This window comes from Simochromis diagramma, unplaced genomic scaffold (assembly GCF_900408965.1).
Source record: "Simochromis diagramma unplaced genomic scaffold, fSimDia1.1 OVJJ01000216.1, whole genome shotgun sequence".
NCBI classification, from domain to species: Eukaryota; Metazoa; Chordata; class Actinopteri; order Cichliformes; family Cichlidae; genus Simochromis; species Simochromis diagramma.
The window spans coordinates 19,229,929-19,254,672 of record NW_024386883.1 but is presented as its reverse complement, the minus strand read 5'-3'; the positions used below and the strand labels follow the sequence as shown (position 1 = coordinate 19,254,672).

General features: G+C 42.6%; 1 protein-coding gene across 3 annotated transcripts in view; it reads right to left on the bottom strand.

Moving 5' to 3' along the window:
* LOC120734020 (proline-rich protein 7) overlaps positions 1 to 17,540 on the bottom strand; it is a 28,634-nt gene extending 11,094 nt beyond the window's left edge. Inside the window, exons 1-3 of one of the 3 annotated variants that reach the window (XM_040032569.1) lie at positions 17,160 to 17,540; positions 14,903 to 15,308; positions 1,024 to 2,440 (exon numbers count right to left, since the gene is read on the bottom strand). In XM_040032569.1, the coding sequence (XP_039888503.1) occupies positions 1,024 to 1,372 (349 nt within the window). In that variant the 5' untranslated portion in view covers positions 1,373 to 2,440; positions 14,903 to 15,308; positions 17,160 to 17,540. Of the gene's footprint in view, positions 1 to 1,023; positions 2,441 to 14,902; positions 15,415 to 16,389; positions 16,717 to 17,159 lie in introns of those variants that run through there. The other 2 variants (XM_040032568.1, XM_040032570.1) reach the window with 2 other exon arrangements.
* Positions 17,541 to 24,744: the final 7,204 nt, after the last annotated feature.

The window sequence follows — 24,744 nt, the reverse complement described above, 5'->3', positions numbered from 1 at the left end:
AAGTTTACAGAAGAGACTAATAAATGCAGGAGGAGGTATTATGAATGCTGAGTGCAGCGCTGCTCTCCGTGGAAACTCTAATAAGCAGTTGTGGATCTGAAGAGCTTGAAGATGGATTTTTCAGGTTATTCCTGTGAGGACGTCTGATGGCTGAGAGTAAAATGTCCAAATCACGAACACGGTGCATGGTCACGAGCTTGTGGATCGTGAAGCTGCGGCAGGATTACCTCAAGTCCATTTTTGTCTTAAATTTGTACTGCACTTATAAAATGTTCAACACAATATGCTCATTGAACTTCTCATGCTTAGCTCGCTATAACTGCCTTTTCCATACTTCATGCCCCCATTAATTGTGTAATCTATTGCACAAATAACTTTTTGTGCTGTCAGAGTTAATCTCGTTAAAATGACGTTAACGCCATAACCGCATTAACGCGGCAAATCTCCGTTAGCGAGTTAACGAGGATCGCTGCGTGCGTGGGGCTGGACGGCGCTAACGCGTTAAGGAGCTAACCGCGCTAACGTGTTGACCCTGATTAATGCTGACAGCGCTAAATATTTTCTAAACTTTAATTTCAATGATGTACAATTTAAAATTAGTTCTCATAAATGTGAAGCAAGTTTGTGCTGCAGGTCTCAGTCGCACTGACAGCTTGGCCAGAGTTCATAAAGCTGTGACAGTGTGCGTGGAGAAGTCGGAAGACTGAATTACATCCATGAACTCTTTGTTTAACAGCTGATTAAATACTAGGATGTCACCAAACTCCATATTATTTGTTCGATACCACTGAAAACTACAGAAAAGACCAAGATCACAAACACAGTCAGAGGTTCAGCCGAGCAGGCAGCTGTCAGAGACACACCTCTGTTTGTGGCTGTAAATTAAGGATTTCTAACACAGAGGTTTTATGGCGATCAACTCACTTTTGCTTTAAGTGGCCATTAGAGGAACTGCAGTTTTTGAAACCTGAGGTTGCGTCTTAGCTCGCGAGCGTTTTGTCGCCTGTGAAATAAAATGATTACCTGGCATGCTGACCCAGGTCGCTTGAGGCAATGGATGGGGAACAGGTAGCGGAAGAGGAGGCGACAGAGTCTGAGGAGGGCTGAACTGTGGCGGCTCTCTGGGCAGCTGTGGAGGCTGTTGCGGTGGTGGTGGTGGAGGAGCAGCAGGTGGGTACCCGGCGGGGTGGCAGCTGAGCGGCTCCACCTCTACAGTACGCAGACACTGCTCCCTCAGCCTCTCCTCGCGCCGGCGCTTCAGCCGGCGCTGCAGGAAGCTGCAGAAACAGCAAAGCATGACGACGAGGGCCCAGACCAACCAGAAGCCAGCAAAACAGGCCAGGAAGGTGTAAGTGCCCTGCGACATCACCATGGCGGTGACGGGATGCGCAGCAAGTTCCCCCCAAGACAGGAAGAGAGGATTTCAGATGGGTGGGTTCAGCGGTCGTCTTGAAACTCAGCAGATCACTTTCGTTCAGAAAGACAAAGGAGAGCGACTTAAACACGGGTCGAGTCACAATCCTTCGCCAAACATCAGGTGGCTTCAAGTTTCTTATTTAAATGTTAAAGAAAAGTGTGTCAAGACCCTTCAAGCTCCTGCCTGAAGAAGTTACAAATCACGGGAGGAAAAAAGATTAAAAAAAGAAAAATCCAGTAAAATCCAGTAAAACTGAAGCTTTTCTGAAACACAGCAGTCACATGGCTCAATATTTAGCCGCGCTCGTTACGCTTATAAAAGGATGGCAGGTGATAAAAGCTTCGACAATAAGACGTATAATCGCACACATTAGTGTCCTAATTACATAAGATCACTTAGAGATAAAATAAATCAGAGAAACTTACAGAAGAAAGCAGGCGGAAAATTTAGATTTTTGTTCTGCATCAGCACCAAAGTCATTAAAAAAAAGTATAAATAAATCTTTGTGCTTTAAAAAATAAAAATACTGAACATAAACATCAGTAATCAAAACCGTCTTCGTCTCTGTTTGTGAGTCTCCTCCATCCGTGCAGATGTTTCAGATGATAACCCTCTGCTGCCTGAAATGCGCCTCATTTAGATGGAAATCTGTGTGGATCCCACACAGTCACACACTGTTATTCCAAATGACTACAGATGAACTCCCCGGTGTTTCCACTGCAGCAAACCTCCATTTAAATTCTCCGAAAGGCTCGAGCAGCCTGCTTTCAATAATCCACCCTCTCAGGAAGCTTCTCCTTCGTTCCTGCTGGAGGATAAAGTTGTAACGGTTCCGTCATTGTCACATTTTGAAGCTGATTCTAGAACTAAACCAAACGGAGAACCGAGGCAACATCCGGTCAGAAGCACCAAAAAGAAATGTCTTTGTTCACGTGAAGTCAAACAGCTGGTCCCTTCGGGGCCGGGGGTCCTCAGATTTCTTCCCCTTCAGATCACAGCTGGACTCCTCGGCCTCACGCCGCCCTGCAAAGACACACGGGAGGCCTTCATCAGGACAAAATCAGGCAACATTTTCCACACAGTGAGAACCGAGAGCAGGAAAAACAGCACTGAGGCTGGGCCGTTATAAATGTCAGCTGTTCATGCAGGATATAACACCAACATCGGGGGTCCAAGTATCAGTTTCACACTTCAGAGAAGAAAAGACTTTCACAGAGGTGAGATATGCAGAACGAGACAGGATCACTGGGAGTCGAATAAACACGTCAAATAGAGAATTAATTTATTACTTCAGTGTAAATCAGAAGACTGTAACAGACCTTCAAAAGCACCTCAGCGATAAACATGAAAACAAATGTTTAAATTCTGGTGACTTTCTACATGAGTATTTAAAAAAAAATGAGAACGTCACAAATTTAATATTAACACAAAAGTTCATCTGGATTTGGCACACGGTGTAGTGATGGTAAATTTGATTCTTTTTACTGAATCGAGTTTGAATGAGTCACTCACCAAAGTGAATCGGGTTTTTTGAGTCATTTGAGTCACTGAGTCAGTTGCCCAGAGAGTGCAAAAAATGTACATTTTCACTCAAACTTAATTTATTTCTCTTTTCGTGTAAATCCTACGGCTAAGATGAGTGATTGAAAAAGAAAAACAACTGTTTTTATAGATCAAAAAAGAGCAAAAAAACATTTATTTTATTTATTTTTATTTTATTTGTATTTTCCTCAAATGTGTCAAATATATATTTTTATTCATATTTAAATGTCCTTTGAGCTGTGAGCCAGGGGCGGTAATGCGCCTTAACATTGGTTGCCAACCAAGAAGAAGAAGAAGCTGTGAGCCAGGAGTGATATCTTATAATAAATAATAAATATAATATCACTGATTCGTTTATGCTATGATTCAGCACAGGAGGGAGGGGGTGAGTAACTCAGCTAACATGCTAACAGCATGTTAGCTGAGCGATGCTACTGTGAACCAAGGAGCTATCCGTTCGTTAAGTCTGACGTCACTAGCCATGTCTGGGCCTAAACTCCGCTGCAGGTCCATATATCAAACGATCACTATGGCATTACTGAGAGTTGAAAAACTGTCTAAAGTCTTTCATCTTTAATAAAATGATCAGCGTTCTGCTCTACCAGGTGTAACAATTGAGTTTAACATCCAGGCATCCATGAAAACGGAATTTATGACATTTAACGGAGTTAGAAGTTAGCAGGAAGTTAGCTCGCTAGCTTCTATCTAAATACAATATATAGCATGTCCTGACTGCGGGGTTTTGGAAACAAATTAAAACGTACGGCTCTGTTATCACTTCCAATATAAATGAAGACAGAAAACTAAACAGCAGTGACGTTTGTAGGGTTACTGAAGTTTGGCTAGCTGGTATATAATGATGTGCTACGTGACCGCTAGCGACACAGCTATGTTAGCATAATATAAACAAGCTAACTTTTTTCCCACTCGATAAAAGTTAACGTGAGTGTTCTCGGTGGTCAGGAACAAATGTAATCGCATGGCAGGATGCTGTAAAAGGACCAAACTTCAGCCAGGAGAACAACTGAGATAATGCATCCACAATACGAGGTTAGTCATTCATATACTGCTGCATGGGCTGGGCTGTAGCTACATCCTAAGGTTTTAAAAACTGAGCTTAAATAAATGATTAGCGGTAATAAAAGCCGAGGGAGGTCAACAGTGATCACTGACTGTTTTAGGAGCTTTTTGAGATTAAATAGAAGAAAATACAAAACATTAAACATGTTAACAACACAAAAGCCATATTAAACGCAGACTACTTTAGGCCCGGAAGTAGGATTTGTCACGTCATCACTTAACGACCGGATAGTCTTGATGTGAGCTTCTACTCAGGGTTTTTTCTTCCAGTTCAGAGCAGAAATGTTTTGTTAAGAAACTGGCTGTTGTTTTTTTCCACACAATTTTAATTTTAAGTTAGATATATTTCTACTAATGAAATTAGCTTGCTAACAGCAACAGGGATGAGTCAGTGAGTCAGTTGGGCTTGTGAATCATGATTCACGAGTCCGTAAAGTGATTCTTGAGTATTGAACGATTCGTTCATGATTCGCACATCACTAACACGGTGTCATATCTAGGGAATAACACTGAGTATATATACCACAAAGAATATATCACAAAATGTGATATATTCTTTAGCGTTAACAGCTGTGACACCCTCACCTGGTTGGTTTCTTTCACAGACCCATTACCTGCCCTGTATGAGAAGCTGTGTGTAAAAAACTGTTTCTACAGGCCTCCAAATCTGCTGCCAGAGATCAATCATCCAGATATTTTAGGAAATTCAAGCATCCATGTTAAACTGAGCTCCACGCCTGAGTCTATACGCACAGAGCCACAGTACCAGAAATATACCCTAAAACATTCAAAGGACCTAAAAGCAGATTTGTAGATAATTCAGTGTTAAAATGGCCAATAAAGTAGGACTGTAGGGACCTGAAAGTCTTCCCTCTAGGTTTTTCCAGGATTGTCTTTGATGGTCGATGGGAGGCATTTGACATGGAAATATAACTTAAAAATAACGAGTTTAAACCTTTTTATATAAACATATAAACGCATTACTGTAACTGAGTGATTGGGGTTTCTGTGGATGAACTTCTCTCAGTACACGATTAATTTTATTTAGAAACTATAATTTTAACAGTTTATGATCTGTTATAGCTCACATTAAAAACTTTATTTTTTCTGTGAAAGCTCCAGCACATCGATCCCACGCTCATTCCTGCAGCTGCTGAAGGTTGCAAACTGAATTCATGATTTTCCCCTCACTGCAATGACAGGAACAAGTAAACATGTCGTTCCCAACAATGATGCAGACACTCCTTTGGACATGTTGTTCCTTCAGACTTCACACTTGGCGAACAGAAGATCCTGCAGGGCTTCATGTCAACGACCCCGAACAGACAGACAGACGTTAGACGCAGACCTCCATCTGGAGAGATCTGACTCTGCACAACTTTTGTCTCAAGAATCGTGCTGACACACAAATTTATACTGAAACGTGTGATGGTGCTAGGAGAGTACGGCAAGATGGTAGGAATGTAAAACGTTTTACTGTGTTAAGGAAACATTTTTCAGTAGTGTTACATCAAAAAAGCGAAGGGTCTTTATGAAATGAGGGTAGGATGAAGTCATATGTGGGTATTTTGTTAACTGGTGCTTTTTTAAGACTGCCTTTTTATTCCCCTTCCTGGTTCATGGTCCCCGCTTCTTGTGGGGGATTTGCTAAGTTTTGATTTTTACCAACTTTTTGGTTTCTTGTGGGGGGTTTTTTCCCGATATACGCTCAGTGTCATCTCTGTTGCTTTCTTTGTCCCCTTCTGTCTACATCCATGTTGCATCTTCTTCCTTTTGCCCACTTCGGTAATTGCTTTTCTTTCTGCATCTCGTGTTTCTGTGTCTCCGAGTAACCAAGTTCTCTCTTTTGTACTTGTCATCCCATCTTACTCCACCTGTGCCCTATTCTTGTTTCTAATTCTAGAAGAAGGACCTGATACGTCTTTTTGTTACCTTTGTTACCAAGTGTTTTCTTGGATATTTTCAGGGTTAGCTGATGCAAAAATCAAAAAGTTCTTGAAGGATCTTCTCATTTATAATAATATCCCTGTAAAGCGGAGTTCTGACGACCCTATGCAATCAGAATTTGGTTTTGTTTTTTAGTTATCTTTGTAGATTTTTCCAAAATGGTCCATTTGATCTTTATCCAACATTCAGAGTTAGAGTTACCACCAATAATTTAGACATTAGAGGGTTTAAAAGGGCATGAGACATCTGAAATTGTTTCCAAAACCTTGCATTGAGAATCTTTTCAAATTATTACCATGCAACATTTTGGGAATGTTTTTTTAAAAGAAGAGTTTATAGTTTATAGGCTTATAGTGTCAGTGAAGTTCAACAAATCCAGGCCTTCATTGCTTTAGCTGGCTCAATAAAACCTAAAACCCCAGTTAAATATAAGGGACGTCATGACTGTGGTTATCAGCTCCCATTTCACTCTACTTCAACACAAAGTTGATCAACTACTCCAATCAGTTACATTATCAGAGGAATGGTGAGAGTGGCGTGTAAAGAATGGAAAATATACCAGTAAAACTGTAGAAAGTTGTTTGTCTGGTGATTTGATCACAAGATCAGGGCAGCTTTCACTCAGCCAACTGTCTACCAATTTAAAGACTTCTAGTAAAAAGTGCTTTCAATGCTCAAACTGAGTAGAAAGCACCACACAGGAACCACTCCATCTACCATCCTGTGCTGCTCTTTATTTTTAACATAACAGCTGCGCCTTAAAGCATTAAAACTGCCCCATAGCCTAATAAAGGAGAAATCACTTTGTCCACGTTGTTTGTTGTGAGATCAAAGTGCATTTAACTTTGACTCTCAGGTAACACCTCGCTAATCTGTGTTCTAGCAGCTACAACTGTGTGAAACAGACGTGGCAGCAATTTAGGAGCAAGTTACTTCTTTATGTTTTTAAAAGAAAGAAATCGATGCCAACTGTAAACTGTTGTCTCCACGTGTGCACTGCAGTCATTAACAACAGGATACATTTCAATTTTCTACAGTTAATTTCAAATTTCTGGGATAAGTCTGTAACTTACATTCTTTCCATTATATTATGAAATGTTGTAGTTTTAATCTTGACATCATGTAGTTAGACGTTAAAGTAAATTTGAGCATTTTAACACGAGAGTCTATGTCTGGATGCACGCTCAATCATTCAGGTCGTTGCATTTACAGCAGGGGTAACGTTTAAGCTCAGCTGACTGCAGCTTTCCCCAACCTTATAAACAATATATACCAGCAGCACTGACTAACAATGGACCGTGAGTATTGATCAGCGGCCACGAGTAGCATTCACAGAGAGTTGGGGAGTGGCTGCAATCACATCATTGTAAGATGGTGAGGCTCCCTGCTCAGTTCAGTGATGGTCTTTCTCTTTTCATGTAACTGGCCTCCTTGACTCGCCCCCCAAACCAGCGTTCCTCCCCGTTCAGCACGTCTACATCCTTATCTGTAATACAGTGCACGCTGGCCTGCAGGTGTAAACAGACTGCAGAGTCCTGGCCTCACAAGGTGGTTTTCCTATGTTGTGCCATCTACCTTTGGGCAGACCAATATTTAGCTCGGGGTGGGGGGATTGATGTAATGTTGTGAAAAAAATGCATGTCAGCTGTTTGATACTCCTGACAGAGGGATCAGGAGAGGTTTTCGCTTAGGCAGCAGTTTGCCCGTCTCTCCGGGATCGCCTGGAGCTTTCTTTAGGTGCCTTCCCAGCTTTGACAAATGTCCGGCTGAGATAACTACATTTACTCTGGGTCTTTTTGATATGATGATCTGCTCCCCTGTGTCTCTTTTGTAGCATCCTGATAACACCAAATTTGTGCTGCACTGGAGGAAGCGAGTCAAACCTTAAATACGTTCCATTTATGATGGTTTACACATTACTGATGGAAATGTCACAATCTAAGAAAGCCAGCCTGTCATTTCTCATTCCCTCCCTGATCAACTATAAGTGTTTGCTCAAATGACCAGAATCAACTTTCTGGGAGAGTCCAGGGGGCCTGACTCACTTTTGTGTGGACATTCAAGGACCTGCAGATTGTTTTTCTTTCTTTTTTTAAACAACTGTAAATGTTTATTATGTCTTATGTCGCTCAACGTGTTTTATTGTTGTGTTTTTGTGGTTGTTGTACTTGAGAAAGACAACAGAAAAGAATTATGCAGTCATAAAGCGATTCTCAGGGACTTCTTCTTTCTCTCCAGTCAGAACGACTCCTGTGGGAATTCCTCTCACTTTGAAATACACTCAGCAGTCGGGATTACCTCATGAGTCTAGCTAAAGTGAAAACATTTCCTACAATTATAAAACATTTCTGACTTTGTCATGCTGCATGAAAAAAAAAAATCTAAATGAGCTAAAGGTTGAGGGCTGTGTTTTCTTCTCTGAATCGGACACTTGTGCTAGATTACCGTTTCATTTAAGCCGTGTATTTTCCCTCCATCCTACAGCACCTTTGGGAGTCACACCCTTGTGTCTGTTGCAATTTAATACTGTTCAGTAGCGGTGATTCATCAGCTGAGGGCTCGGTGAGGTCGCACAGCCACTGATATTTCAATCTGCTGTGAGCGCTGATATGGTAGGAAGGCTTTGTTTACTCCCCACGCTTCCTGCCTGTCCGACACAGTCATCAAAGGGAAGCGATACACACTTGGACCTCCACCTCTACACCTACAACAATACACATAACACTCGCTCTATTTTTATTTGCTCTTCCTTTTGTCTTTTAATGGCTCTCACTCGAACCACAATCTGAGATGAGGCTGATCTCCGGGAGCTGAGAGGCAGTAGTAAAAGCACCTCTTTAAAAAGATGTTTCCAGATAATACGTTCTAATTGTGCTTTTATCTGCAAAGCTGTTACAACCTCGACGAGACAACTTGAGCGCACCGTCAAAGCCGAGCAAATCAAAGTGCTTCACAGAGCGAGGGAAAAGAAAACAGGTCATTAGATATTTCATTTTCCATCACGGTTGAGGTTTGGTAACCGCACATGCGCGGCCTTTCTGTGGTGCAATTTAAGTAGAGCCTGATGGATATCTGATTTAAAACACTGATATCGATATTTGGTGATTTAGAAATTCGCTATATTGTCTGTTTTTTTTCCTCAGACGCATGAAAATAAAAACACTTGTTATTTGTAGTTATTTCTGAGTAGTTACCCAAATGACAATAATACTGTTTTATTGGTTCAACCAGCTGTGGATTTCTGCAGTGAACAGGCATGAGTGTCACTGACTCATCGACTCGTATCGGACTTTCACGAAGTTTGATAGCCTTCTCTAAAACAAACAGGAGTTGACACCTGGCTGATGTAAACAGTGGACTAACAGCCTACATTCACTACAGATAAACTGCGGCCATAGTTGATTGTCCTTCATCAGCCACTGTAGGATGATACACTTGAATTGGGGAGTAAAAAAACAGAACAATGACACTAATACTGGCTCTGTTTGTACACCAAGCACCCATGATGACAGAGCTCAGAGCCAGCAGCAGCTTGTCTAACATGCTAATGTCCCATAAAGACCGCAGGTTTATCCATAATGTGCATGTCCAAACAACCAGCTGCGTGCTTCTCACATTGACAAACTCTAGCAATTGTTAAAAGGAGACGGACACTCCCTGGAGAATGCCTACCTCATACGGGTATCAGTGGCCCAGCAATCAAGCGGCATTAATTCTGCTTCCAGAGACAATAGCAAACTGTGGCAGTCGTATAATAATATATTCAAACGGGCATTAGAGAAGCTTTACAGCTTGAGATAAAAAGAGGCAGATCGCATTAGGTATGTTTCAATTGATATCTCTTTTTTTAGATTTCACTGCCTACCCTGACAAAACACTAATGAAAAACAGTTATGAAATACCTACGGATGCTGTAACTAAAGGTTTGCACTTCCTCAGAGGTCACAAGCTGCTCTAAATTCTTAGCCGTCTATCAAAACCAGCTATGTAAACTTTAATAAGGGTTTAAAAGTGCAAACTCATAACTGTACTACAAGCAGTCTGTTTGAGAATAGTCAAAGCCAAAAAAGCTCTTGTTGGCAATTTCAGCAGCTGAAGGCTTTCCAGGAGTTTTTCTAGCTTCTGGAGCTGGAAACCTTTCCTGGAAAACTGCAGCTGAGGCATGTGAGCATCCCACATCAGTTTAAACCACTTTAGCTACTTCATAGCTGGAAAGATTTTAAACCACATCCCCCAACATGAACAACACAAAACAATCCTGATCTGCATCTGCAAATGCTGCCATCATCACTTCACTCTGCAAGCACACCTTTCTGCATCACTGTGCCTGTCTTTAATTCAATCTTTCACCATTTATATAGCACAACAGTCACCTCAAAGTGCTTTATATTGTAAAGTAAAGACCTTTCAATTACACAGAAACAACCTGAACATTTAGACAGTCCCCTGTGAGCAAACCCTTGGTGACAGTGGGAAAGAAAAACTCCCTGTTAACAGGAAGAAACCTCTGGCAGAACCAGTCTCTGGGATGGGCAGCCATCTGCTGCAACCGGATGGGTCTGAAGGGAGGGAGACAGGAAAAATCCTTGGAAATCTTAACAGTGAGACAACACTGCCACCAACAGGTCAGACTTTAAATTACCAAACAGTTCTCATTGAGCAATTTTTTAAAATCGGAAAGAGAAAAACTAAGGCGGCAAGTATCCTGTCATCATCTATTTTCCAAAACTGCACAAAACCTATCCAGGTGAAAATCATGTTGGAGAGCTGGAGCAAGGACAAAAGTAAAGATCTGCTACATCTGGTGTGGTTTTGAATCTGACCAAAGTCCAACAATGTGAAGAAACAGGTCACCAGCACATCTGGCTATTGCTTGTCACTAATGTATGTTGCAAGCAACTCTTAATTCCTGGAGTCATAAAATGCATGAAGGCATTCAAAACATGAACACAGAAAGACTCTGAAACATTCACAAGTTCATTTCTCTGCTGTGACGACACACTGCACCCTGCCTTCCTTTTGGCTCACGTGTGTCTTGTTTGCAGGCGTTGGAGAGGCGGAGTTCCCGTTTACAATCAGTGACACTGGCAACATCTGGGCCAGTGAGCCGGGACTCTGTATAAAAAGCCTTTAGGTTGGACTCTGGCTGTGTTAGGTTTTTGCTTTTGACACTATTACATGCTTCACACACACTACTGATGGTACTGATTACACACATCACTGTTTGTTTTTGACAGTAGGGTTTCTTTTCTGTTTCACTTGCTTTAAAAGAATAAAGCAGCTTGGGATACATTCCTAACCATGTCTGTGGTTTTCTTTGTCATGACCGTACGGCCCGGTTCGTGACAATGCTCTAAAAGCAACGTCTAAATTTGGCAAAATCATATCTGGTCTAGTTTTAGAAATGAAAGTGATCATGTGCGATTACAAATAAAAGAAAACAAACTCTGTTAACATGGAAAATTCCTCCCAGCATGTATTTCCAGCTTTAAGATTTCCAGCTCGGGTTGATCTCTGTCAGGATTCAGTGTTTCTGCTTCAGCAGGTCACGCCGTCTCCTCTCAAAGCAACACATCTGTCGTCACTTTTCACTCAAAAGTCCCTCATGATCACCGGATCCTCATGCTGAGGGTGTCGGATAAAATCTTAAGACCTTTTTCCTGGAAACGAGCGGTTTTTCCTGCTGGTGTCCTTTAAAAGTCTGCAGCACTCGCATTTCTCAAAGGTCACTGAGAGAATGTGGCTGAAAGGACAAATGAAATCGTGACTATGAGGTGAACATTTTCTGCTTCATGTCTGTTTTAGAGACATTTTCTGACTTTTTTTTTTTTTTACCTAAAATTTGTCCTACCATTTGTGTAAGCAAGTAAACAGAGCTGTTTATTGCTGTTTCATGCCCTACAGATCACCACTATCAAATCTGAATATCTCAGCAGGGTTAAAGGGCACTTATCTGCTTTTCCTTATTTCCTGTCATACAGAAACTGTTGATTTCAAATAAAGTAATCCCTGCGAGCCAAAAGCACAGACTGCTCACTGACCTGCTCTTCGATCTGCATGATGTCATAGAGTGGGGCTTTCCCTAAGATCACTTTAGGTACAGAAGCCCCACCCCCTTTTAAAACATTCTGTTTATGAAGAACAGCGAATTACGAGTAAGTTGTATTTAAGGGGGAGGAGCTAAAACAGCTTGCTTCAGACAGAGGTTGAACTGAGGGGATGATTATTTTGAGCTTTCAACCATAATAAGCTATTCTAGGAGAGCCCAAGAATAAAAGCACTGAGGTGTGAGCAGAGTAAGTCCACTGAAACAAAAAAGGCCTGTTTTTGGTTTTTTGGGGCCATAAACCAGCTGAGTCACTTCTAAGGACCAGCCTGAGGATAAAGGTCTGAGTCACGACTGAGGCTGCAGAGCAGCTTCACCTGCAGATGCTTCACATGCTCACTGAATACAAAACAATCCGACGTCACATACTAAACACGGCGATGGGGTACTTTACGTCTCTGCAGCTCCACAGGTGTGTCCAATCAGGCCTAATGTTGCCCTCGTCTCGGCCTCAGCAGCAGGTTCCTGAGCTCCTCGGTCGGATAAGAAGGTCTCTGCCGTATTCTGTTCGACGCCTTCTTGCTGTTTGTTGTGCAGAGGGGCTGCACGTTGAAACCGATTTAAATGAACGCCGATTTGAAGCCCCTCAGCTCTGCTTTGATCCCGTCTCACCGGTTTTGTGTCCATAATGAAGCAAACTGCACATACCGATGAGTGTCAGCTCGATGCATTTGTACTTCAAAAGGCCTGCCTCAAAACGACGTGAAACACATTAGTAAAGGTGCAAGTTTCCATTCGGCTCATTTTATCCAGAGGCAGCAGAAGGACAACAACACAAGGTCGAGACTTTATCGTGTTAGAGAGGAAGCTTGTTGGGAGGAATGACTCTGTGCAGTCAGTGAATGCAATCAAGTCCAGAAATGAGAAGTTGCCTCTTACAATAATGCAAACAAATTCATCTCAATACCATCAAATTTAGAAACATCCAGAGTAAAAATGAGTCCAAACATTTATACCTCTAAGCTGAGCTGTTGTAAAGAATTATCAGGCTGCTCCCTGAAAAGCCTCAAGTTGATCCAAAATGCTGCAGCAGAGTACTGACGGGGCCTAACTCGCTTCTCTTTAATTAAATCCTGAATTTAATTCTAAATCCTTCTCCTGACAAGTCTGGGACAAGCAGCCCGTGTCTGTCTTAAAGACCTCACAGTAGCTTATCCCCCTAACAGATCACTGCTTTCTCTGGCTTAGTTTGGATTTCTGGGGTTGCTAAAAGTAGAATGGGAGGCAGAGCCTTCAGCTTCAGGTCGCTGTGTGGAAGCAGCTCCCAGTCTGGGTTCAGCAGACAGAGACACCCTCGTTACTGTTCACACTACGATTGAAGCTTTCCTTTTAGGTTGGGCTGGATCAGGTGACCCGGAGCCCTGCTGCTATTGGCTCAGGGTGCTGGTTGTTTAGTTTGTGTTTTTTTTCTGTCTCCCTGACTCCACCCCCGATGGGTGCCTCTCCCTGATCCTGCTTCTATTATTGTCCTCTTCCTGTTAAAAAGGACTTCTTCCTCCCCAGAGTCTCCAAGTGCTTCCTCAGAGTGGATCACCTGATTGTTAGAGTTTTCTCTCTGATACTGACTGTTGATTTGATCTGTCACTACATGAATTCAACTGAACTGAATTAAACTTCAGAGTAAAGCCAATAATAAAGCAGAGTTTGTTTCTGATCGTTGCTCCCCTCAAACTGTGAGCGAGCAGAGCTGGTGTCTCAGTCACACCTGTTACCTCTGGTTATAAACACAACAACTGTGGCAAAGTCCAAATTTATATACAGTCTGTGGTGTTGAGACCAAGAAATGTCAGTGAAAGTCATTTAAACAGTGCAGTAATAATATCATGTCTATCATGACAGTCCTACTACAACAAAGCTGGTCAGTAAATATCAGCACTGAGTCCACTCAGCTGCTGAAAGGTTCCTGCCCTGTGATCAACGCTTTATTGTTTCTCAATAAACTGAGGGAAACTAAATGCATACCAACTTACAAATCTAATTCTTCATTCAAGTGTTCGTCCATCAGTCGCTGCTCAAGCTTCACTTTCAGCTCTCTGCACTGGAATTTATTCCCCGATAATGGACACATCTGACGTCAGTCTGGGTCATTTATAGCACAGCTACAGCACCAGGAAGGGCTCTGTGGATGTAGCCCAGGTGTCACAACACACCTGAAGTTTGGCCAAATAAATCTTCACAATCGTTTATTCATCTGCTTATAAATCACTGCACCCACGTGACCTCTAGGGCCCCTAAATTGGACCTTCCTCTCAAACAGAGGACACGTTTTATGGCAGCAGGTGTAGGTGTCACCAAGGAACTGCACCTGCTTCTTCTTGGCCACTTTTGGCGTTTATGACTCACTTTGCGCACTCCAAAGTGTTCAGTGGGCCAGATGTGTTCCAGCTGTCACCCCTGACATCGAGGCCGTGTTAGGTGGAGCTGCGGCTGATCCGAAGCAGTCCACACTCAGAGCTACCTGCGCGTCAGGTGCAACCATGTGTCGCTAAAGAGGCTCAGAGCGCGCAGCTGGCGCTAAAAGTGCGCGGGAAAGTGTTTGTTTTGTGTTTAGTGACTCTGCGTTAAGCGGAGTCGTGTCTGTGAAATCATCCCCAAAACGCGCTGATCGGTTTCCACATTACGCAACCGCTCAGACGCACTGCTGCTCTCCAAAGGTCTCTCCTTTAATTCCCCAGCAGCAGGAGGGACCTTTGCAGAGCAGCTCCGAGGAGCACCGATGCCAAAAACACGGGAGTGTCTGCGCACAGACACGCCAGGATAATGTGACAGCGCAGGTAACAACTCCACGTTATCGAAAAAAACAAACTCACCTTTAATTCCCTGCGCTGGTTCCGACGGGCTCCGCTCACTGAGCCATTCAACTTAGAGTCCACAATTTAAAAACCAAAAAGGTAAACACAGTTTCTCCTCGGTAAAGATGGGAGCTCCTCTCTCCTCTCTCCTCTGCCTCCTCCCGGCAGCGCTGCGCGTCGTGTTTTGGACGTCAGGCTGATAAAAAAAGATGTTTATCGGTTCACCTTGACAGCCTGGCTCCTCCCTCCTCCTCTCTCTCCCTCTGTCTCTCCTTCACTCAGTCCCTCCCCTCCTCTCCATCAGCGGAGCAGCAGCAGGAGTGTTTCGTGACTCTCGGCCCAGCAGTCTGTCTGTCTGTCTGTCTGTCTGTCTGAATGATGAGAATACAAATCAAGCTGCCGGGTTTTTCCAAGGACGCACGAACTGGCAAAGGAAGACAGAAGGAGGAAAGGAAGGAAGGAAGGAAGGAAGGCAGAGAGGCGTAAAGCGATGAGAGATGTTTCCATGTCAGACAGTTTAATCTGGGTGGATTTTACTGCTGTGGGGTTTTCTCAGACTCATGCAGGAGAGTCTGAGGAAGACTGCACCTGAGATCCAGTTGGAGGAGTGGAAGCAAATAAAACACAAGCTGCTTAAAATAAGTTCAAGTTCCTCACAGCATGCCACGGAGCCGGACAGATATATCAGCAGATATATGCAACATATATCTGCTGATATAATAGCTGATAACTATATTAAAACTAAACATGTGAAAGAGAAACACCCTTCAACCAGTGTGAGGGTTGTTGTTGCATAGTTTGTCCACCAGGTGGACAAATAACAGGTGTTTGCTGCCCCAAATATGAAAACCAGCTGATCTGAGCAGAGTCTGAGAAAAAGAGCATATTTCTCTCATGCTGGCTTATGAGAGAAATATTATACAGCGACTCGAGGAGACTGCTGTTGCTGTTACTATATCATCCATCCATCCATCCATTCGCTTCTGCTTATCCTTTTCAGGGTCGCGGGGGTGCTGGAGCCTAACCCAGCTGTCATAGGGTGAGAGGCGGGGTACACCCTGGACAGGTCGCCAGTCTGTGGCAGGGCCAGCACACAGAGACAGACAACCATTCGCACTCACATTCAGTCCCGCATTCACACCTATGGGCAATTTACATTTTTTAATTATCCCCACATATTAGTAAAACTAAATTTAAACTGAATTGAGTCAGGCTGAGCGTGATCTACAACTTATTTTGACATTAAAACTAAATTTCTTTTAAACTGCACTATCATGTTATCTGAGGGAGAAGTCGTAAATAACGGCACATAACAAATGTTAAGGAAATCTGTTCATGTTTCATGTGTATGAAAGAAAAAATATCGGCTGATATATCGGATAGCTAAATCACCAAATATCGGTATTAGTCTGAAAAGTCCTATGCCGAGGCTCTAGCACACAGTGCATGATGAACCACAGGCTTTGAATAAAAGATGAATTAAAATAAGACGTCAGGTGTCCTACCTGTGCATTTCCAGCCATTTCATCTTGTTTATTCTAGCCAGTGGTAGCTAACACCATTGTCCTTTCTCATTTGTTAGCTACGTCACTTAGCATGAGGTAATAAGGTCAGCTAATCCGTCCTAACTATTAGGGGCTGATGCTAACTTAGCTAATGATCTAATTTGAAAGGTTACATCACAAACTAACCCTCTCTGCAGCGTATAACTAGCATGCTAACCATAGCTTCCTTGCTAATATTATTGCTAGCAAACTCATACCTAAGTGAAATTGTAACTCGCTAGCTTGCCAAAAAATAACTCACCAGATAACATGATCCAACATTTATTTATAATGTCAAACTGATGGATAATCAAACAGTTTTTATTTTAGCCATCAGTAAGTCATGTAAGTACAGTTGTATGGCTAACATAACTTCTGTAGCAACAGTGAACACGGAGACAGTTAGCCAGCTAGCTGTAACTCAGCTACACAAGGTGTACCTGATAAGCTTTGTCATTACATCAAGGTAGCATAAAGTCTGATTTACTACAAACAAGGCTGTTTCAAAGTAACGTGTTATGGGAAATGTAGTCCCCAGTGTTTCTGAGGCTTGCATTTTCAAAGCAGTCTCCTGTGAGCTGAGCAGTAACTTACATTAACTCAGTTGTGGTTTCCTGCTTTTAATATTTAACACGATGCTACAAACCAGTGAGTTCGTATCAGGTGACTGTTTAACACACCTGCACCTCCTGAACATTAAATATTTACACTGTCATTAGTGGTAAACTTACCTGTAAGGCATCAGTGTGCCGTCCGAGTCCATATATAAAAGGCTCCAGCTAACATAATGGCTGAAGGCTCTGCATCAGTGGTCAGATTTCAGGGGCTGAGCTCAGACTACCTGCAGCTCATTTGACTTTCAAACTTCTTCATTACACTAGATTCAAATCACATATAGCATGCTGCATCTCTAGTTAAAATTTTCCAGCTTCTGAGAAAGTGTTTTGTGCCAGTTTTCCTGCTGAACAACGAGTTTTCCTTATTTCCTGTCATGCATCTCCTGTTCCAGTGGTGGCTGTTCATGTTAAATATGGGCAAAGTTTCTAATACCGAGGTTAGTTTGTGCACAAGTAATCCCTGTGAGCTAAAGGCCAGGCCTTACACTGCTCTAAATACCCAGCTTTACACAGTTTGTTTTCTATCATTGCACCTATGTGATGTCAGAGAGGGGATATACCCAACTGCTGCACCAAGAGGCCCAAATAATTATTCATAGCAGTCTTTTCAGTCTCGCTACATTGCTGCCTTTGTTGGATTTTAGTGAAATTTCATGCCTTTCTTTTTCCTCTGTTATAAATTTCGTCCCCACCAGAGATGAAAGGCAAATACCGGTGTGGGCCCCCCAGGGCTGATCCCGGGAGGAGAAACAAATCGCTTTGGAGATCTGTTATGAATAAAGGAGGTGTGTTGGTGTAAATTATGTAAATTATGTGCGGTGTGTATTTTATTACGTGCTAGACTCCAGGGACGTCCGTTTAATTCTCTAGATTGGAACTATTACGATACAATTTCAACTCTACAACATTTTTAAATTTTATGTTATCAGAAAGTGTCTTGAACATTCCTTTATTACATTTTGTCAGAATCATTACTTTCTGGCACCAGCAGCAACGTGAAGGGTAAGGGGCCCCCTCTCCATATGATCAGTTCGAAACTTCCACTTTTAATTGATCCTACTAGATGTGCACGCAGCATCCACTGCAGGGAGGGGCCCCCTGTTCATTTTTGCCCAGGGTCCCTGCAGACTCTAGAATCTCCACTGCTTCCCACCACAGATGTGAGCAGAGGTCTTATCGGGCCCACTGCAGTCAAATTGAATCAAATTAAAGATTCGTCCTCCCTCCATCGTTTCCCTCCACCTGTGCCTCCTGACTACACGTCCTTCATCAAACCTCCTCTCCCCTGCAGATACATTTCAGGTGTTGTGACCTTTCAGTATTCTGTACAGAGACTGATTTCTGGGTTATAGGCAATAAAAAAGCCTGCTTACGTCTGGTTTTCCTCTTAATGATTTGAGTTTAGCTTCTTTTTATTTTGGGTTGCAGTGAGTAAAGTTTCCTCACGTAGACTTTCCAAAGGAGGTGCTGAGAAGTCCTTTATGTGCGAAGGTAAGGATGGAGGTGGATTAAAGATGAGGAGAGTTGCACAACAAGTTAAAGGCAGTGACTTTCAAGAAACCTTCAAACCCATCACAGACCTTCTGTTGCAGAAGAAAGGAAAAAGAAGCGTCTTTGAGGTCCTGGTGATTGATCTTTGAAATGTGTAAACACCAGAAGAAATGCACAGCTCCTACGTTCCTGCTTCCACGTGCTCAGATATTTGAGGCTTTGTGCAGCCCAAACGGCCCCTCATATCGGTTTTTGCTCCTGTTTAGATGTCCTGCCTTTACCATGTATTTTTTTGTCTAGTCTCACTTCTGCAGCGTTGATGATTGTCATGGTCCTGCGGCTGGAGTTTTATATCCCTGATTGTTTTGTTCCAGTCCTTCGTTCTTTGTGGATGTATTAGTTGAAACATCGCTCGATGGCTCCGTCTGTTGTGTTTTTCCTGAACTCCTGGATGAGTTTAGACTCTCTAGGAAACCAGGAAAAGAGGGAATCATCTGCTCTGAGACTGGATTCAGTGACTGCTCCTTTGCTGGTTGCACTCATTTCCATAAGCAGGTCAAAGGTGATAAACAACAATAGTGTTACTTAAAAATTTTAATGTGAGGTTTCAGCACAATACCTTGCAAATTTGAAACCATCTTGTTAGCATTTAATCAACCGTGTCACTGATTAGTCGATTATTTTAGACTTGCTTGTTGCTTCATTTCTTTCTATTACTTCCTGTCAAAGTGGAGCTGAAACACACAGCAGCTGATTGGTTCATAAAAGTACAAATCATCCAATCAGAATCAAGAGTCCTACAATCAGCACCCACCTACACACACACAGACACACACACAGACACACACACACACAGATAAAAACCCAGCCTTTGATGAGTAACTTTCCTCCAGCTGGTCCCTTCAAGAGGCTTTTCAGATGAACACTGAGCCTGTTGTCTTCATCGCTTCCTTCGTCATAAAGATCAAGCTGTTCATCTCTCACACACACACACACACACACACACACACACACACACACACACACACTGACCCTGTCATAGCAGAAATCCTCAGTCTTTTCTGGGAACAGAGCATTTCTGATCCAGTTAAAGTCTTTGCAGAGGTGTCGCGCGTCTTTTCCAGCTGCTGTTAGCGGGAGACGATCAGCGTGCTTTGTTTCACTGTTTTCTTACAAACACACGTATCTGTAAGACAGTCTGCGTGTGCGTAGGAGTGCGTTTTCCAGCACATTTCAGTTTGCTTTTGTTTCCTGCCATCAGCACTCGGAGTAGTAGGAGGTTTTTTTTATTGCTATTGTTGTCATTTTTTCTGTTTCTAAACCGAACCGAGGCCTGATGGCATGTAGTTCAACGACCTGTCGCTCCAGTGGGCAAAGAGCCTGGAGGCCACACTCTGAGACACAAAGGAACTAAAAAAGGCTGTCATAGAAACCTGTTAATATCCACCAAGAAACCAGTGACCTGTTTAGAGTTAAGCTCAGACCTGTCTGTTTATGAGGTATTTTCAACTATATGGCACGTCAGCTACATGTTTGGCAGCTGATCTGTAACGGCCTCTTCTTTCTGAAACTCAGAGAACATACTGGAGTTTTAATCACCAAGCAGTGATGGTCTTTACCAAACAGCAGGCTGTGTTATTGGTCAGATAGCCAATTAAAAATGCTCCAATAGCACAAAAGGCCTAGCAGATGCTACACCTGCTTGGGTTGGCGCAGCAGTCAGTCCAAGCAGCCGTGCTCAGGTATCCAGGCGAGTCATGAAAAAGTTCACCTCACTCAGTAGTTAAAAAGTGTTGCTGTAAGAACGTATCAATGCTTTAAAGTTGGACATTTTCACAGAGACTCAGTCACTTCTGAAGCCAGCCTCTAGTGGATATTAAAGGAACTGCAGTTTTTTACGTACTTCACTTCCATGTGGTTATTTGCTGACTATACTGCTTAAAACATGGTGTTCCACAGGGCGCTGTTCTTGGACCCTCAACACTTTTAACGCCGCTTGTTTAGACACTTCCATGTTTCGGTCTCTCCCCTTTAGCTGTAACTCACGTTTACAAAGGTAAAACATCTCCACATGTTTGTGTAGGCTCATCCAGGTCACGCAGTCTTAGGAGCTTTAAAAGAAAGCGACTGGACTTCAGTTTTGTTGAAGACGGTTCACCTCTCCGCCAAGAAGCTTCAACAGCTCTAAAACATTTTAGAACGGAAGAAGTGAAGTCGCCTTCTTCTTAAACTTCATGACTGTTCTGCTCTTCTACACATTTGCAAAACATTTTGTCCTACTGACGGCAACCTCCCTCATAGTATACCGGAGTAATAAATAAACAATTACATATTTGTTTTTTACTAACTACAATAGTATTTGTGTAGATTTTTTTGTGAATTAACAAAAACTTTCTCCTGTATAATAAAAGGACAGTTTAGGACTTCTTCTGTAATTTTACATGTTTATTTTTTATAATTTAAGCCCAAAAGGTCGTGCTGACAGACTTTTTTCATTTACTACAGCAGCATTTCTTTATCATGTGCTAAAATTGAGACGTGCTGTTGACATTGTGTTTCTTTTTCTTGAATAGGAATATCGTAGGGATTGAATGTGCAGGTAAGCTTACACTGAGAGAAAGGGGATTTTTAATGGTCCGGCTCCGGATGTGAAATGAGTTTGACATTCCTGCTGTAGAGGTTTCCTGGACCCAGACTTTTGCATGGTATGTAACTCTTCAGCTGAGGTTTCTCAGTTGAATGAGCTGTCCAATGAGCACCATGACAACACTAATGATTAACCAGGCACTAATCCACTGGCAGAACTAAATCAAGCCTCCCATGATCATATACAGTTGGCCAACTGAAAGTTTGGATAGAGACATGATACAATCTCACCACTGAATATACTAAATTTTTATAGTTTTATTAGATTTAGTTAGTTTACAGTTCTGGTTACAAAGTATTTTATAGGACTGTGTAAGCTGGTGGTTCCTCTTAAAGCTTTGGGTTGGGTAATGTGTGGAGGATCTGTTGCAAACACTAAGGTTTCATTATGCAAATCCTCATTATGACAAACAACACTTTCTGTTTGGGTATCAACACATGGATTTCATCACCTACACAAGTCAAACTGAACCGTGTGAGACCGTAATTAGAGAGTCAGTCTTGGACTAATGAATAATCTGCTGCTCCACTGTACTGCAGTTTGTCCCGTCCATATTTTGTTGTGTCCTGTGGTTTGTATTTCTTAATGTAGTAAAGTTGTGAGCTGCTCCTCATTTCTTTGCATTTTGCTTCCAAGGATCCAGAGTTTCTGATCCTTTTTAAAAACTGGCCTTGAGTAATAGCTCTGGGAGCTTTCTGGGAGAATATATTGGTCTTTAGCAGGGGTGTGCAACTCCAGGCCTCGAGGGCCGGTGTCCTGCAGGTTCACCCTGGGTCAACACACCCGAATCAAATGATTAGTTTATTACCAGCCTCTGGAGAACTTCAAGACATGTTGAGGAGGTCATTTAGACATTCAAATCAGCTGTGTTGGATCAAAGACACATCTAAAACCTGCAGGACACTGGCACTCGAGGCTTGGAGTTGGAGACCGCTGGTCTTTAGTCACTGGGTAGCGAAAATCACCCCCCTCCATTGGAAGTCAGATGGAGTGGAAAGAAAATCAACTCTTTGGATGAATCCTGAGAAAAGTGATAACAAAGAGCGCCTGATAAATAAAAAGACCAATGGGCTCGTCCACCTGTTGTTCTTCTCCCGTAACCTGACTGCTAGCATCATGGCTTTGATTCCAGTGTTTCCTTTGTCATCACTCTAGTGACGAGCTTTGTTTAGAGTTCATGTCCCTGACTGTCCCTTGCTCGGGCTCAACATCATGTTTAATGCAGTCGTGTCTTCTTCTGTGTGTGTTTCGTTTTGGCCTTTACGTTATTTCCTCTTTTTACTATGAAAGTAAGTTGTTTGTTTTTAGTCCCTGATTTTTCTCCCCTGTGTTACTGTCAGCTCTTCTCCCTCCTGGTCTTTGTTCAGTAATTAGTCTTTAGTGTATTAACAGCCCGCTCTTCCTGTTGTAAGTTTTTATATTTTTTGTAGGCTTTCAGAGGTTAACACACTACTGCTCTCATGGCTTTTTATTCTCTGTTTCTTTTCTTGAAAGCAATAAAAATGCTGGTTGGAGCCAAACTGCTGCTTGGTCTTTCCTATTTTCTCAGCAAGTAAATCTGATTGCTCTGGATCAAGGAATTAAGAGGCTCGCCTGCTGGGAAACAGAAATGTTTCAGGGGCACGACTCTCCTTCCAGTTCTCTGTTAGAAGCCTTTAACAAAAGCTCGTTTTACTCTGTCTTTGGAGAAAATGATGTGGGCACATCAAACCTCGGAAATGCCACTGGTGGGATTTCAAAAGTCTTAATAAGCACATTGTTTGCCTCCTAAACCTGAAGGTGAGTTTGTAACAGGCTGTGAATCGACTGTCATGAAATGTATTTCTGTGAGAGTACAGGACGCCACAGCTTTACAAGCCGCTTTATGGCATCCTCCGTTTTGATTTGGGACGTGACGCAAGCGCCACTGCAAACACGTTCTTCTTTAACACACATCGAGGTTTCCATTGAGATTCATCTCTTGATATCTGGTCACCGCTTTGAAATGGGCGCCAGGCCATCAGCACAAGGCTTCATAAATCAGCTTCTCTGTGAGGAAAACTAAAGGACATGAACACTGACTTATTTCAGTTAGAACCAAATCTGCGCTGCATTTGCAAAACGTACGTTTTTGTGTAGGAGCAGGTGTAAACGATTATTTTAGCTGCTCAGCTTCCTTCACTTCTGCAGTTTTCATTAAAGTAGTCGACCTTCACTGGAGGAACTCGTGAGCGTGAAAGTCGTGCATATTAAAGCTCGAGTCACTGAATTAATAACGTCTGTTATGTGAGTTTGGTAAAAGTTTCCTTATGAAATGTCAGTTTTGAAGATCCCCTGGAGGTGATTTCATTAATGCCGCGACTAAAAGATAATCAGCCTTGTTTCTCTCTTGGATGCTTGCAGCCCAGAAGCTCTCCTGCGTTCCCATGAGGCTTTGAGGCAGCTTGCTGGGGATAGTGGTTTAACATTTAAACCTATTTTCTGCACATTCCAGCACATAATTTTTTTTGTGTGTGTTTACACTCAGTCTTTCAAATAGATGCAAGTAAAACACAGCAGAAAATAAATAAAGTCAAAGACTCAGCGGTCCTGTTGCTCTATTTTCACCTGTAAAGCAGGAGTGGGGTAGGCGGAGGTTTACCCTGGTGCAGGTGTGCCGCGGCGGTCAGTGGAAGAATCCGCGAGTTTCTCTGTGAGTTTCCCATTACGTCGTAGCTACTCGATGCTTGCTTGGAAGTTTAGGGTTTTTTTCGCTGTAGAAAGAAGTTTTCTTCCCATGCACAACGGACACTAATGTTTTTGTCACTTTTTATGGAATCAAACTCAAAGTAAGGTCAGTACTTCCACGCTTTAAACGCTGCACGCTCATACTCTCTCCTGCACTCGATATATGATCCATTGTTGATCTGCACACAGCTGTTGTCACGAACGTCGCACTCGCTTACGTCACTGTCATGAGACACTCTCACAAAAAAATCACGGTTTTAGTAACGCAGTAACGCAGCGTTCCTACGGGAAAGTAACGGTAATCTAATTACCGTTTTTGCAATAGTAATCCCTTACTTTACTCGTTACTTGAAAAAAGTAATCAGATTACAGTAACGCGTTACTGCCCATCTCTGCCTACGAGTCATATGTTCATCATCTGAAGGCAGAATACGCCTACAAACAGATTAAATGTCTTGATGCTCATCCAGGTAAGTAAATCCCAAAAGGTTGATTCTGTTCGTCTTGGGACTTCCAGAACAACGTGGCCTTTATGGAGGAGAAAAAGAAGAGAGCAAAAACTGGGTTGGACTGAGGAGCTCTTTAAAAATGTATCTTCAAATCCCAAAGTTACTGCCCATCTCTGGTCGCGTCGTACCCTCAGATTCTGCCTGTGTGTTTCCGGTTCTCAGTATTCATTGTTCTATTCATGTTTTGTTCGTTGTCAGCAATAACGCTGTGGTTTTCTGTTGACATTTGGCTTCACGAGTCCTGCGTTTGGATCCTCACCTCCGCCTGCCGCACACAGAGCCCTGACTGAACCAGGCTCAAGCTGTGAGCCGTTCCTAATCACCGGCTGTTTTGGCAAATCACAGA